The sequence below is a fragment of the Osmerus mordax genome, chromosome 27 (genome assembly GCF_038355195.1).
Source record: "Osmerus mordax isolate fOsmMor3 chromosome 27, fOsmMor3.pri, whole genome shotgun sequence".
Taxonomy (NCBI): Eukaryota; Metazoa; Chordata; class Actinopteri; order Osmeriformes; family Osmeridae; genus Osmerus; species Osmerus mordax.
The window spans coordinates 7,184,719-7,196,876 of record NC_090076.1 but is presented as its reverse complement, the minus strand read 5'-3'; the positions used below and the strand labels follow the sequence as shown (position 1 = coordinate 7,196,876).

At 51.6% G+C, this 12,158-nt stretch overlaps 1 protein-coding gene across 1 annotated transcript; it reads left to right on the top strand.

Moving 5' to 3' along the window:
- Positions 1-6,425: 6,425 nt before the first annotated feature.
- lingo3a (leucine rich repeat and Ig domain containing 3a) lies at positions 6,426-8,916 on the top strand. The gene is made up of 4 exons (XM_067230211.1): positions 6,426-7,018; positions 7,087-7,468; positions 7,597-7,914; positions 8,353-8,916. Exons 1-4 carry the CDS (start codon positions 6,426-6,428, stop codon positions 8,914-8,916), a joined length of 1,857 nt encoding a protein of 618 aa, XP_067086312.1.
- Positions 8,917-12,158: the final 3,242 nt, after the last annotated feature.

Here is a 12,158-nt window from a genome sequence, read left to right as displayed (position 1 = left end):
GTATGAGATGGAAATCGAGTCAGTCGACCTGCTATATGTAGCTGATTCTGAACGATCTCGTCTTCGAGATGAACATGTTCTAACGCATTTAAAATGTTAACACAATAGTAGGCTAAATATTTGATCATAACATCTGTTATATGTGTAGAACTGTATGAATTCATTCAATTCTCACTTTGAAGATAATTAAGATAATGTCACATGATGAGATTTATTTAATTTGTGCCCCCCCAAAAACAATGGCATGCCCGTCCGTGAATTTGTGTCTGGTGCCGGGTCTGGTGTGTATGTGTTTGTATTTTTGAGCCAGATTACCCAATTTCTGAATCTCCCTTTGCCGGCAGCTCTGAGGCTGAAAAGAGATCAGATCGGATGTTTAACTTGGTGGTCTCCCTCAGGTCTCCTAGAGACCAGCTGGTGGTCTCTGTGTGTGTGTGTGTCTTTATGTTTGTATATGTTTGTGTGAGTTTGTATGCCTGTGTGTGTTTTGGAAGATTAAGGGGTGGCGGGATAGAACAGTAGAGGATTATGGGACAGGACAGGGAACTAGGTCACCTCACACACACACACACACACACACACACACACACACACACAGACACACAGACCTGGACGTAGGCTATACACACACACCTAAGCTGAAATATGTGCTACCAGCCTGGCTTGAAATATTTCATCAACACACAGTATCATTATATCATCATAATAATCCCAGTGCGAACAGCTTGTGTGTGTATTTGTGTGTATATGTGTGTTTGTGTGTGGCCTCTGTCCAGGTCTTTGTGTGTGGTTATGTGTGTGTGTGTGTGTGTGTTTGAATTTTTAGGTGGTTGTGTGTGTAAGCAATGAGTCATCGTAGAATCCCCCCCCCCCTCGCCTGGTCGCCCCTGACAACTAAAGTCAGCCTCCCAGTGTAAGATAGACACAGTCTAGCCTTCCCAGTACACTCCCTACCGAACCCCAGGCAACGCTATACATACAGGTTTCATAAACTACCATGTAACCACATAGCAACACCTATAGTAACAACACTGTAGTTACACCTACTCTGTGTCTCCATGGGGACACACAAATTTGACCTTTACTCGGAAACACAGCCGCCCATACACACACACACACCTACACACACACACACACACACACACACATACATACACACTACATCTCTCTCTCTCATACCCACACACGGTGCAGCTGAGTGTATTATTGACTTTGACTCATTGTGTGTGTGTGGGAGTGCATGCACTCAAGAGCACATTTGGGCATTTGTATGATAATGAGTGTGGCTTTGTGTGAGACGGTGTGTGTGTGTGTGTGATATAGAGGGAGAGACAGTTTTTGTGTGAGTCTGTGTGTTTGCATGCATAACCACGTGTGTCTGTGTGTGTGTTTGTGTGTGTGTGTGTGTTTAGATGCAGATCCGTGGATGTGTGCGCAGCATCTCTGCTGGCAGCCACAGCTGATTGGCTGACCTCCTCAGCCTGTCACCAGAGATCATCTCACTGAGGGCTGGCGGCAGGTCTAGGACACACACACACACACACACTTCCCTGGGCTCTGGGACACAGTAGAGGACAAGAAAGAGTTTACACAAGGCCAGCGGAACACTGATGACCACACACACACACACACACGCACACACACACAACGAAACTGTGTGAATGTGACAGAGTGAGAGTGTTTATGCGTTGCCCAGCCCTGTGTCCTTACACCTGCTCCCTGCCTGCCTTGCTGGCTTCCTGATTGACTGGCTGGCGAGTTGACTGGCCTTTTTGACTGGATACCTGGTTGTCAGGCTGGCTGATTGACTGGCTGGCTGACTTGTTAATGTACTCAGCGAAAGGGACCAGGTCTATGCCCACATCCACAGAGAGCAAACGCATCGCTTCCCTCCTGAAGCCTCATCAGGCTGAGTGGTGCAGGAACAGGAGTGACCCCAGAGACATAACAAGCTACCAATCAGTGCAACAGTGCCGCCGTGTCGGAAGCAGATGTGATACCGTCGGGAGCGTTTGTTTTATCAGCCAACGCCTGGCTGCGCTGAGCGTGTTGATCCGGGGGAGGATGTGTTGCCATGTGTTCGTTGAACAGAGCACGGGTCAGCGCACACCCACATTTGACTTTGTGTTGAGCGGCTCTCAGATGCTAACTGAACAAGACTGGACTGAGAGGGGGCCAGGGTTTGGATGTGTGTGTGTGGGATGCGTGTGTATGAGGGAAGTGCGTGTATGTGTGTATGTGTTGAAGTGTGTGGGATAAGACCTTCCGCCAGGGGGCCTCGGGTGTGGAAGTGTGTCTATGTGTGTGTTTGCGAGAGAGAGATGTGTGTGCGTGTGTGTATGTGTGTGTATACAGTCACACCTGTTATTATCAGTTCCCGGTACTGAAAGTACTGATGTCACCCTATACTCTCTGTATGTCTTTAGGTCAGTATTGTGTGTGTGTGTGTGTACACGTGTGTGTGAGATACGGACGGTGGAGTCTGAACGCTTGAATTATTCATCTGTCTTCTAGAACGTTCCTCTCCTGTGGTCCCCAGTGACAACTCAGCATCATTGTCCTTTGTACGTCGGACAGACAATCTCTGTCTCCAGATCCATCACCTGGTAGAGACAAAGACAGAGACAGGAGGTAGCACTCTTCCAGGAACTATTAATTAACACCACCGTTACACACCACACACACACACAGCGTGGTTATACGTAGGAGTTGTATTAATGTCAGCAAGGTCCTCTGACAGATCCGTTCCTATTCTCTGTGGTGCTTGAACCAGTGGAAACTTCAAACCACACACACACGTACACCCTCTCACACTCATTGAAAGGCAAGCTTTTGGTAAACAGCCAGTACATATTTTCTCTCTAATAGCTGTTACACAACCCCACAGGTGAAAGAGATGGACAGGGGAGGAGGAGGGAGGGGGGAGGAGGGAGAGAGAGAGGGGGAGGGACAGAAACAAAACCGAGGTAGCCAGCTTAATTATAGAAGGACGGAGAGATGAGGAGATGGAGGGATGGAGAGATGCAGAGATTGGGGATGGAGGGATGAAGAGATGGGGAAGTATGGAAGTCATATCCAGACCCTGTACATCACAGCCCACTCCCCAGTATGACCCACTCCCCCCCCCCTGTCCTCACCCCCTGCCTCCCCCCCAGACCCCCCCCCCACATCACCTCAGGGTGTTACCGTGGTAATTGGACTGCTGTCGGAGGGAGTCCTGGGTCACCGTGACGACAGTCCACCCACTCTGTGGTCTGTGGGTACGAGGGAACTCTCTCCCTCCCACTCTCTATTTATCTCCGTCTTTTCAACTCGGTCTCTCTTTTTCCCTTCTCGATCTCTGTCTCTCTACCTTCTTCTCGCTTTCTCTCTCGCTCGCTATTGCCCTCCCCTCTCCCCCCCTCTCTTTTTCTCTCCCTCTCTCTCTCTCTCTCCCTTCTTCTCCCTCTCCCCTCCACCCCTGCCCCCCTCTCCGCTCTCTTCCTCGGTCTAGGGGGATGGGGGATCAGGTCTGCGTTTCTGCCTGTCTTCCCCCCCTCGTCCTGTGATGCCATCCATCCTCTGTGTGTTGGAGACACCTGCAGACACCTGACACGCGACCCTCTGTGTTCTCTCTGCAGAAATATTCATATTCTATTGATCGTCCCTTGCAGCTGTAACATGAGAGGAGACATAGGTCCCCTCTCATGTGGGATCCTTTACAGCAGTGGCTTAAGAAATCAACATACAGTATGGAACAGAGCTACAGACTGGTTAGCTACAGACTGGTTAACTACAGACTGGTTAACTACAGACTGGTTAGCTATAGACTGGCTAGCTACAGACTGGTTAGCTACAGACTGGTTAGCTACAGACTGGTTAACTACAGACTGGTTAACTACAGACTGGTTAACTACAGACTGGTTAGCTACAGACTGGTTAACTACAGACTGGTTAGCTACAGACTGCTTAGCTACAGACTGGTTAGCTACAGACTGGCTAGCTACAGACTGGTTAGCTACAGACTGGCTAGCTACAGACTGGTTAGCTACAGACTGGTTAGCTACAGACTGGTTAACTACAGACTGGTTAGCTACAGACTGGTTAACTACAGACTGGTTAACTACAGACTGGTTAGCTACAGACTGGTTAGCTACAGACTGGTTAACTACAGACTGGTTAGCTACAGAACTGGTTAACTACAGACTGGTTAGCTACAGACTGGTTCTGAATGGACAGGACTAAGCAGCATGCTCAGACAGGTGCTGTGTTCTTGACAGGCTGAACGACAGAAAATGTTGCTGTGTGGACAGCTGGAAGTAGATTCATTAATCAGCCCTGTTAGGCAGCTAGCTCCAAGACCCCTCGCCCCAGACGAACAAAAACACAATTAGTACCGACCCACACAGAAACACACACACAGACACTTCCACTGTCAACATCTGCTATGCAGGAGTTACTATGACGCTGTCTTGATGTATGTGTGTGTGTGAGTGTGGACTAATTGTCACCTTTTTGTTGACCTGGCATCTGCGCTGACAGCTTGTTGCTGTTTGGACGGCACTGTAAGGGCTTGTGAGACAGCTCTTGCCAGATTTGAAAGGGATGGGAAGGAGGGGCAATCATGTGACATTGAGACATTTCGGGTGAGAGTTTGGGCGGGGGTCGGGTGGAGGAGCGTGGATGCTCCAGTTACAGAACTCAGGAACCCAGGAACCAGACAATTCCAGAGTGTCGCTGCCTAGCAACAGCAGAGTGTTGCTGCCTAGCAACGGCGGAGTGTTGCCAGGTTCTGCCCACTAGGAGAACTTCTGGAAGAGATTATGGGGTGTTTAGGACAGCTGGGATTTAAATCCCTGTTTAGAGATGACTCTTCCAGACAGAAGACAATACTGGTCAATCTTTCTCATCAAATCGTCAATGTTTATGACCTCGAGATGCTGGGATGTGAGGTCAGGGCAAGGGACCTGCTGGGGTTGGAAGGGAAGGAAGAAGAGAGGTCTGATCTGGAACAGCCGTGTGGGAGATGGACAGCCAACAGAACTCCTATTGGCTGCCTCTCTGATGTGTTTGTGTGTGTGTGTGGGGGGGGGGGGGGCTGTATGGTAATGGCCTGTGTGTCGGCTGTCTGATGATGGGCTGTGTGTGGGCTGTATAATGATGGTCTGTGTGTGTGGGCTGTGTAATGACGGTGTGAGTGGGCTGTATAATTATGGTGTGTCTAACACATATTCCTACTTCCCAGAACTTGCCTTTTCAGCATTTCTGTTTCCTCTAGTTTACTGTTCTGCCCACTGATATTCATGTGTGCGTGTTACATCATTGTGTGTGTGTGTGTGTTACATCAATGCGTATGTGTGTGTGTTACATAATTATTTATGTGTGTTTGTGTGCTGTCCATGTGTGTTTATGTGCATGCTTGACTGTGTGTAGTGTGGAGGGGCAGTGCTATGGGCTGTGTTTAGGCTGTATGATGGTGTGGTGGTGTGTGTGGGTGTGTGTGTGTGGGTGTGCTCACACCCAGGTAACACCAGCAGCACTGTGATGGGAGTGACTTGCGGGATTTAATACCTCTCTCTGCCCTGCACGACCGCATTCAATTAATATGATGTTCAATATGATTCATATGATGTTAGGCAACAGGTTCCTGGAGGCTCAGAGCCTGACAGGACACAGAGAGAAGGAGGACTTAGTGAGGGGATTAACGCTTCACATCATCATCCTCTTCACCCCCCAGCCTCAGCTTCTAGGTTGTTCTGTAAGGCCTCTTGGGATAGGTTCCCACCTCTAGGTTGTTCTGTAAGGCCTCTTGGGATAGGTTCCCACCTCTAGGTTGTTCTGTAAGGCCTCTTGGGATAGGTTCCCACCTCTAGGTTGTTCTGTAAGGCCTCTTGGGATAGGTTCCCACCTCTAGGTTGTTCTGTAAGGCCTCTTGGGATAGGTTCCCACCTCTAGGTTGTTCTGTAAGGCCTCTTGGGATAGGTTCCCACCTCTAGGTTGTTCTGTAAGGCCTCTTGGGATTGATTCCCCCCTCCAAGGTGTTCTGTAAGGCCTTTGACGATTGGCTCCCATCTTCAGATTGTTCTGTAAGGTCCCTGTGTCTGCCTAATTACGGTGTGTAATGCTCAGTCAGCTTACTTAGCCTGTGAGACCACATCAGTCAGGGAACACAGATATGCTAATGAACATTGGTATGCTAATGAACACACAGTAGATGTGCTCATTTGGGTCTCTCGCTTTTTTTCCCCTCTCTTTCTTTCATTCCCGTTCTCTCTCCTCGAACCCTATTCTATCGCTCCCCTACCATCTCTCTCCCACCTCTACCCCTCATTTGACCGCCTCATTCCCCCTCTCTCCCATTTCTCCCCTCCGCCCTTCTTCTCCTTCTCTCCAGGTGTGGCCGAGTGATCCAGCCCTAGAAAGGCGGTGGTGGTGGTAGAGGGGGCATGGTGTCCAGGCGTGCCCAGCACTGGGGCCTGGGGCTGGGGCTGGGGTTTCCCCTCCCCAGCCTCCTCCTGCTCCTCCTGGCTTTAAACCCCACCCAGGGCCAGGGAGGCCAGGGCTGTCCCCAGAGGTGCGAGTGCCTGGCCCGCATCCGCTCCGTGTCCTGCCAGGGGAAGCGCTTCTCCACCCTGCCCGAAGGCATCCCGTCCGACACGCGTCTCCTGGACCTGAGTGGGAACAGGCTGCGCTGGGTGGAGCACGGGGATCTCCTCCCCTACTCCCGCCTGGAGGAACTGGACCTGAGCAACAACAGCATCAGCGTACTGGAGCCCAACGCCTTCGCCAGCCTCACGCGGCTCCGCGTGCTCTCCCTCAGGGCCAACCAGCTCAAGCTGGTGCCCATGGGCGTCTTCTCACGCCTGGGGAACCTCACAAACCTCGACCTCAGCGGAAATAACATGGTGGTGCTTCTGGACTACACCTTCCAGGACCTGCGCAGTCTGAAGCAGCTGGAGGTCGGAGATAATGACCTGGTCTACATCTCCAACAAGGCCTTCCTGGGGCTGGTGGGCCTGAATGAGTTGACCATCGAGAGGTGAGTTTGGAAAGAAAAATGTGTCCTAATCCTGGTCCTGGTCCTGAAATCCTTGATTTCTCCCCCAGGTGCAACCTGACCTCCATCTCGTCCCAGTCCTTGTCCTACCTCCGTGGCTTGGTGACCCTGCGCTTGCGGCACCTCAGCATCTCTGGCCTGGAGGAGCAAAACTTCCGGAAGCTGGGCGCCCTGAAGGGTCTGGAGATCTCCCACTGGCCCCTCTTGGAGCACATCTCCCCCCACAGCCTCCAAGGGCTCAACCTGTCCTGGCTCTCCATCACCCACACCAACATCACCAGCGTGCCCAGCAGCGCCCTCCGCAGCCTGGCCCACCTCACCAGCCTCGACCTCTCCCACAACCCCATCACGGTCCTCGAATCCTGGGCGCTGCGCGACCTGGTCCGCCTGAAGGAGCTCCACCTGGTGGGCACCAGCCTGGCGACAGTGCAGGTGAGGTAGAAGCTGGGCTTTTATCATCCTGCCTGGGGGTCTTTAAGGCTCCTATAAAGGGCCAGCAGATGCGTTGAGTAGATAGACTGTCTTTGTAACCCTAACCCTGCTGCTGCCCCACGACTCAGGCCTTCGCCATGGGGGGCCTGAGGCAGATCCGGCTGCTCAACGTGTCGGGGAACGTCCTGGTGACTCTGGAGGAGGGCGCCTTCCACTCGGTCAACACCCTGGAAACGCTGCGCGTGGACGGGAACCCGCTGGCCTGCGACTGCCGCCTGCTGTGGATCCTCCAGCGCAGGAAGACGCTGAACTTCGACGGGCGCTCGCCCGTCTGCGCCGGCCCCGTCGAGGTGCAGGGACACGCCCTCACCTCCTTCTCCGACTCCGCCCTCTTCGACCACTTCACCTGCCAGAAGCCCAGGATCAGGAACAGGAAACTGCAACAGGTGGGCGGGGCTTGTAGACGGTGGGAGGGGTTTGCAGGCAGTGGGCGGGGGTTTGTTCTTGTCCTGGTCTGTGTCCTGTCGAATCTATCTACATCAGGGTTCTCCAATCCTGGCCCTCGAGGGCCGCTGTCCTGCATGTTTTAGATGTTTCCCTGCTCCAGCACACCTGATTCAAATGAATGGTCATTACCCGGCTTCCACAGAGCTTGATAACAACCCATTCATTTGAAACAGGTGTGCTGGAGCAGGAAAACATCTAAAACATGCAGGACAGCAGCCCTTGAGGGCCAGGATTGGAGAACCCTGATCTACATCCCTACCATCACTCTCTCTCTGTCGCCCTCTCTCTTTCGGTCTCCCTCTCTCCTTTTCTTCCTTTCTCAGTACTCCCATATGTCCCTCTATCCACATTCAGTCTCTCTGCGTCTCTCTCCGCAGGTGTCGGCGCGGGAGGGTCAGGTGGTCTCCTTCTCGTGCCACGCCGAGGGAGAGCCCGCCCCCGTCATCTTCTGGATCTCTCCGCAGCGGCGCCGCATCACGACCCGCAGCGGTGGGCGCGTCACCGTGCTCGCCGAGGGCACGCTGGAGATCCGCTACGCCCAGGTGACGGACACCGGCACGTACATCTGCATCGCCAGTAATGCCGGCGGCAACGACACCTACTTCGCCACGCTGACGGTGAGCGGGCTCCCGCCGGACGCCGCCATGCTGGCCAACCGCACGTTCTACACGGGCGACCTCAACGAGACCAACCTCAACGACACGCGGGTCTTCCTCAAGTTCACCCTCGACCTCAAGACCATCCTGATCTCCACGGCGATGGGATGCATCATGTTTCTGGGCGTGGTCCTCTTCTGCTTCCTGTTGTTGTTTGTGTGGAGCAGGGGGCGGGGCCAGCACAAAAACAACTTTTCGGTGGAGTATTCCTTCCGGAAGGTGGACGGGCCGTCGGCGGGAGGAGGGCAGGGGGGGGCACGCAAGTTCAACATGAAGATGATCTAGAACAGGACCAGGACCAGGACTGGGCCTCTTGTTGTCATTTTCCTGCTTTGATTTGTTTATTTAGATCAAAAACTAGATTCTCTGTTTACAAGGAAAGTCGAGGAGAGGAGAGGTGGAGAGGTGGAGAGAAGGAATATTTCAGTGATCCTCATTAAGTCCGGAATAAAAAAATCCCATTGATATTTTGCACAGTCCGTTTTATATCCTGGACAGGAGTAGAAGAGTCACTGTAAGATACCACAAGTAACGGCATTGGTTTCTACGTTCAGCATTCCTTCTTCCTATTTGTTGTTACTGCATTACTGTTATCTAGAACAACAGAGGAAAGTCATAGATGTCTGCCCCTCCTGCCCAGCCCCTCCCGCCCCCATCTGAAGAGAGGACATCCAGGGTCTGAGGAGTCTGTGACCCCCCCCCATCTGTGACTCCTCCCCCATCTGTGATCCCCCCCCACCCCTCCCTCTCTCCATGCATACACAATGACAGGGTTCTCTCTCAGTAAGCCAAGGACATGCCATAACTCATCTGAGAAGAAGCCACGCCCACGCATCCTTTTGACCCCCTCAGCCGTAATGACTCCCACACTCTATAAGGTTATAATTTGATACAGATATGTGTGTGTCTGTATGTGTGTGTCTGTATGTGTGTGTGTCTGTATGTATGTGTCTGTATGTGTGTGTGTCTGTATGTGAGTGTCTGTTTGTGTGTCACAGTTACATCCCTGCAGTAGCAATGCATTATGGGACAGGATCTCTGTCCTAGCACCGTATAGTCGAGCACAGTACTGTATAGTGCAGCACAGTACCAAATAATAAAATATTGTATGGTGCCAGTTGCCAGGCTGAACTATTTGACCTTTCTACGCACACAGCAAACCAATAGGAAACACGAGCTTGTATTCAAGCTGCTGTTCTGCTCCAGGATGCCTTCCACACACAGGAACAACCATTTTGTAAATATAGTGTGTGTTTGTACGTCTGTGTGTGTGTGTGTGTGTGTAAAGTGGTGGTCTCCTTTTGAACAGCAGTAGTACTTAGAAACAGTAGAAACCACTGTACAGATACTGTTTATCAGATGTCGGGGTTTTGTAATCCTTGACTTGGTGGCGTTCATAACGCGACCTTGCTGTTTATAAGGCAGATATAGAGGCTCATATCTGCCCAGAACTACTGAGATGTTTAAGGATTTAACATGTCAATCTGATAAAGGGGTTACATTCCCTGTGAGATAAGCTGTCGTGTGTGTGTGTGTGTGTGTGTGTGTGTCACATAGAGAGTGCTTGGGATGGAGTTAGAGATTTGTAAATTCCCTGATGTAGTATTTAGAAGAGTCAGGACTACTGTAGGTCACCTTGGTGTATATTCTGGTGAATGTACAGAGATCCAGATCCATATCTTTTCTTCTTCCACAAGCCGACATTTGTAAACTCAACAGTGCTCGGGCGACAGCTACTGGCCATATTTGGAACTACAGCTCCCCGATAGTTGGTGGCACCGGTCACATCCGCAAAATTAAATCCGAGCGTTTGAAACCAATATGTGAAGGCCGGTCAATCGGCTTTCTGCTTCCATCTAAACATGTAACGATTGATGTGATTTACTGTTCATTTACCAAGTTCTTTGTCCCGTTGTTTAGTATGCAGAAAACACCAGACGGTTTTATATTGTACTGTATGTTTTATAAAAACCAATCCAGATGAATTAAGCACACTGTTTATAAAGCATGTGATGGAAACCCCTGTCTACTTGTTTCTGTGTCTGTGGAATTGGTAAGTCAAGTCTTGGGAGGAGGAGGAGGAGGGGGGTGGGTGGTGACAACAACAGACAGGACTGGCGCTATACACGATGACACATTTCTATTCGACATTAAGAGAATAAACAAGTGTCTTTCCCACATTAGAGAAGACCACACATGCCTACACTACTGCTGGGGAGAGGAAGTCAGAGATGGAACCAGAAGACCGAGAGGATGTGATCTCTGACTTGTTGCAATTCTGAGTAATGTATTTTTTGTTTTGTTTTTGTACACAGAAACCACAGTCTTTCCTGTTCATTGTTCATAAACTGATCAGTATGAATAATGGAGCAGACTGTATATTTACAAACAACAATAGGTGTGTGTGCTCACCCCCCACCTCCAACCTTTTCCCAAAAAACAAACAGGATTAATAATCCATTAGTTTATTTATTCATTGATGAATTTACTCCTTAGGTCAAGAAAGCATTTCTCTCAGCAGGAATAACATAATGATGATACAAAACTAATGTATTGGATAGAAAAAGATGATTAAACAGTCCTTATATAGTACAGTAGATTCCGAAGTGCACATTTACCATACAAAGAGCCAGCTAATCAGCAAGTCAGCTAGCCAGCCACCCAAACAGTCAGCCAGTCTGCCAAACAGTCAGTCAGCTAGCCAGCCAAACAGTCAGCCAGCCAGTCTGCCAAACAGTCAGCCAGCCAGCCAGCCAAACAGTCAGCCAGCCAGTCAGCCAAACAGTAAGTCAGCTAGCCAGTCTGCCAGTCTGTCAGTCAGTCAGTCAACCAGTTAAACGTAAAGAAGCCAGCCAGTAAGCCAGCCAACCAGTCAGTCAGTCAGTCAGTCAGACACATAGTGAATCACAGGTGAGTGCTGTCTCCCCCCCTCCCTACGAGGGGGGGGCGGTCTTGTGGGTCTTCAGACGCAGCTTGTGGGGCAGGGCTGAGGAGGAAGAGGAGGAAGTGGCTCCAGGTACCTGTTGCTCCCCCTCCTCCTCCGAGCCCCTCCTCTGGCCTCCAGATCTGAGCACGGCCCCCCAGGGTGGCCTGGAGGGCCGGGGGGCCGGGGGCACCGCCCCCTGTAGGTCCAGCAGGGGTAGGTAGGATCTTATGGGGAGCAGGGTGGTGGGGGGTAGGAAGAACCCTGGGCCGGCCAGGGGGGGCAGGGGGGTCAGGGGGGCCATGGGGGGGTGCGAGGTAGGCAGATTAGGCAGGGTAACCAGGGGAGATAGCCCATAGTGGTCCCTGATGCCCCCCCAGTAAACATCTCTCTCCGGGTGCTGTGTGTTGGTGCCGGCGGGGGATCGGGCGTGGGGCTGGGGGGCCGGGCAGAGGGGGGGTGCATAAGGGGCGTGGCACAGCCGACTCAGGTGCACCTTCAGGGCCGTCAGCTCGGCTTGCAGGCGCATGTTCTCCTCGCTCATCGCCACCAAACGGCTCTCCAAGACGTAGTCGCCGACTCGTCGCTTCTCCCGCGAGCGCTT

Coding starts and splice junctions, on each gene's coding strand:
- lingo3a (XM_067230211.1), top strand. CDS start 6,426: ATGGTGTCCAGGCGTGCCCAGCACTGGGGCCTGGGGCTGGGGCTGGGG. Junction 7,019..7,086: donor AATGAGTTGACCATCGAGAG/GTGAGTTTGGAA, acceptor TTTCTCCCCCAG/GTGCAACCTGACCTCCATCT. Junction 7,469..7,596: donor CCAGCCTGGCGACAGTGCAG/GTGAGGTAGAAG, acceptor CCCACGACTCAG/GCCTTCGCCATGGGGGGCCT.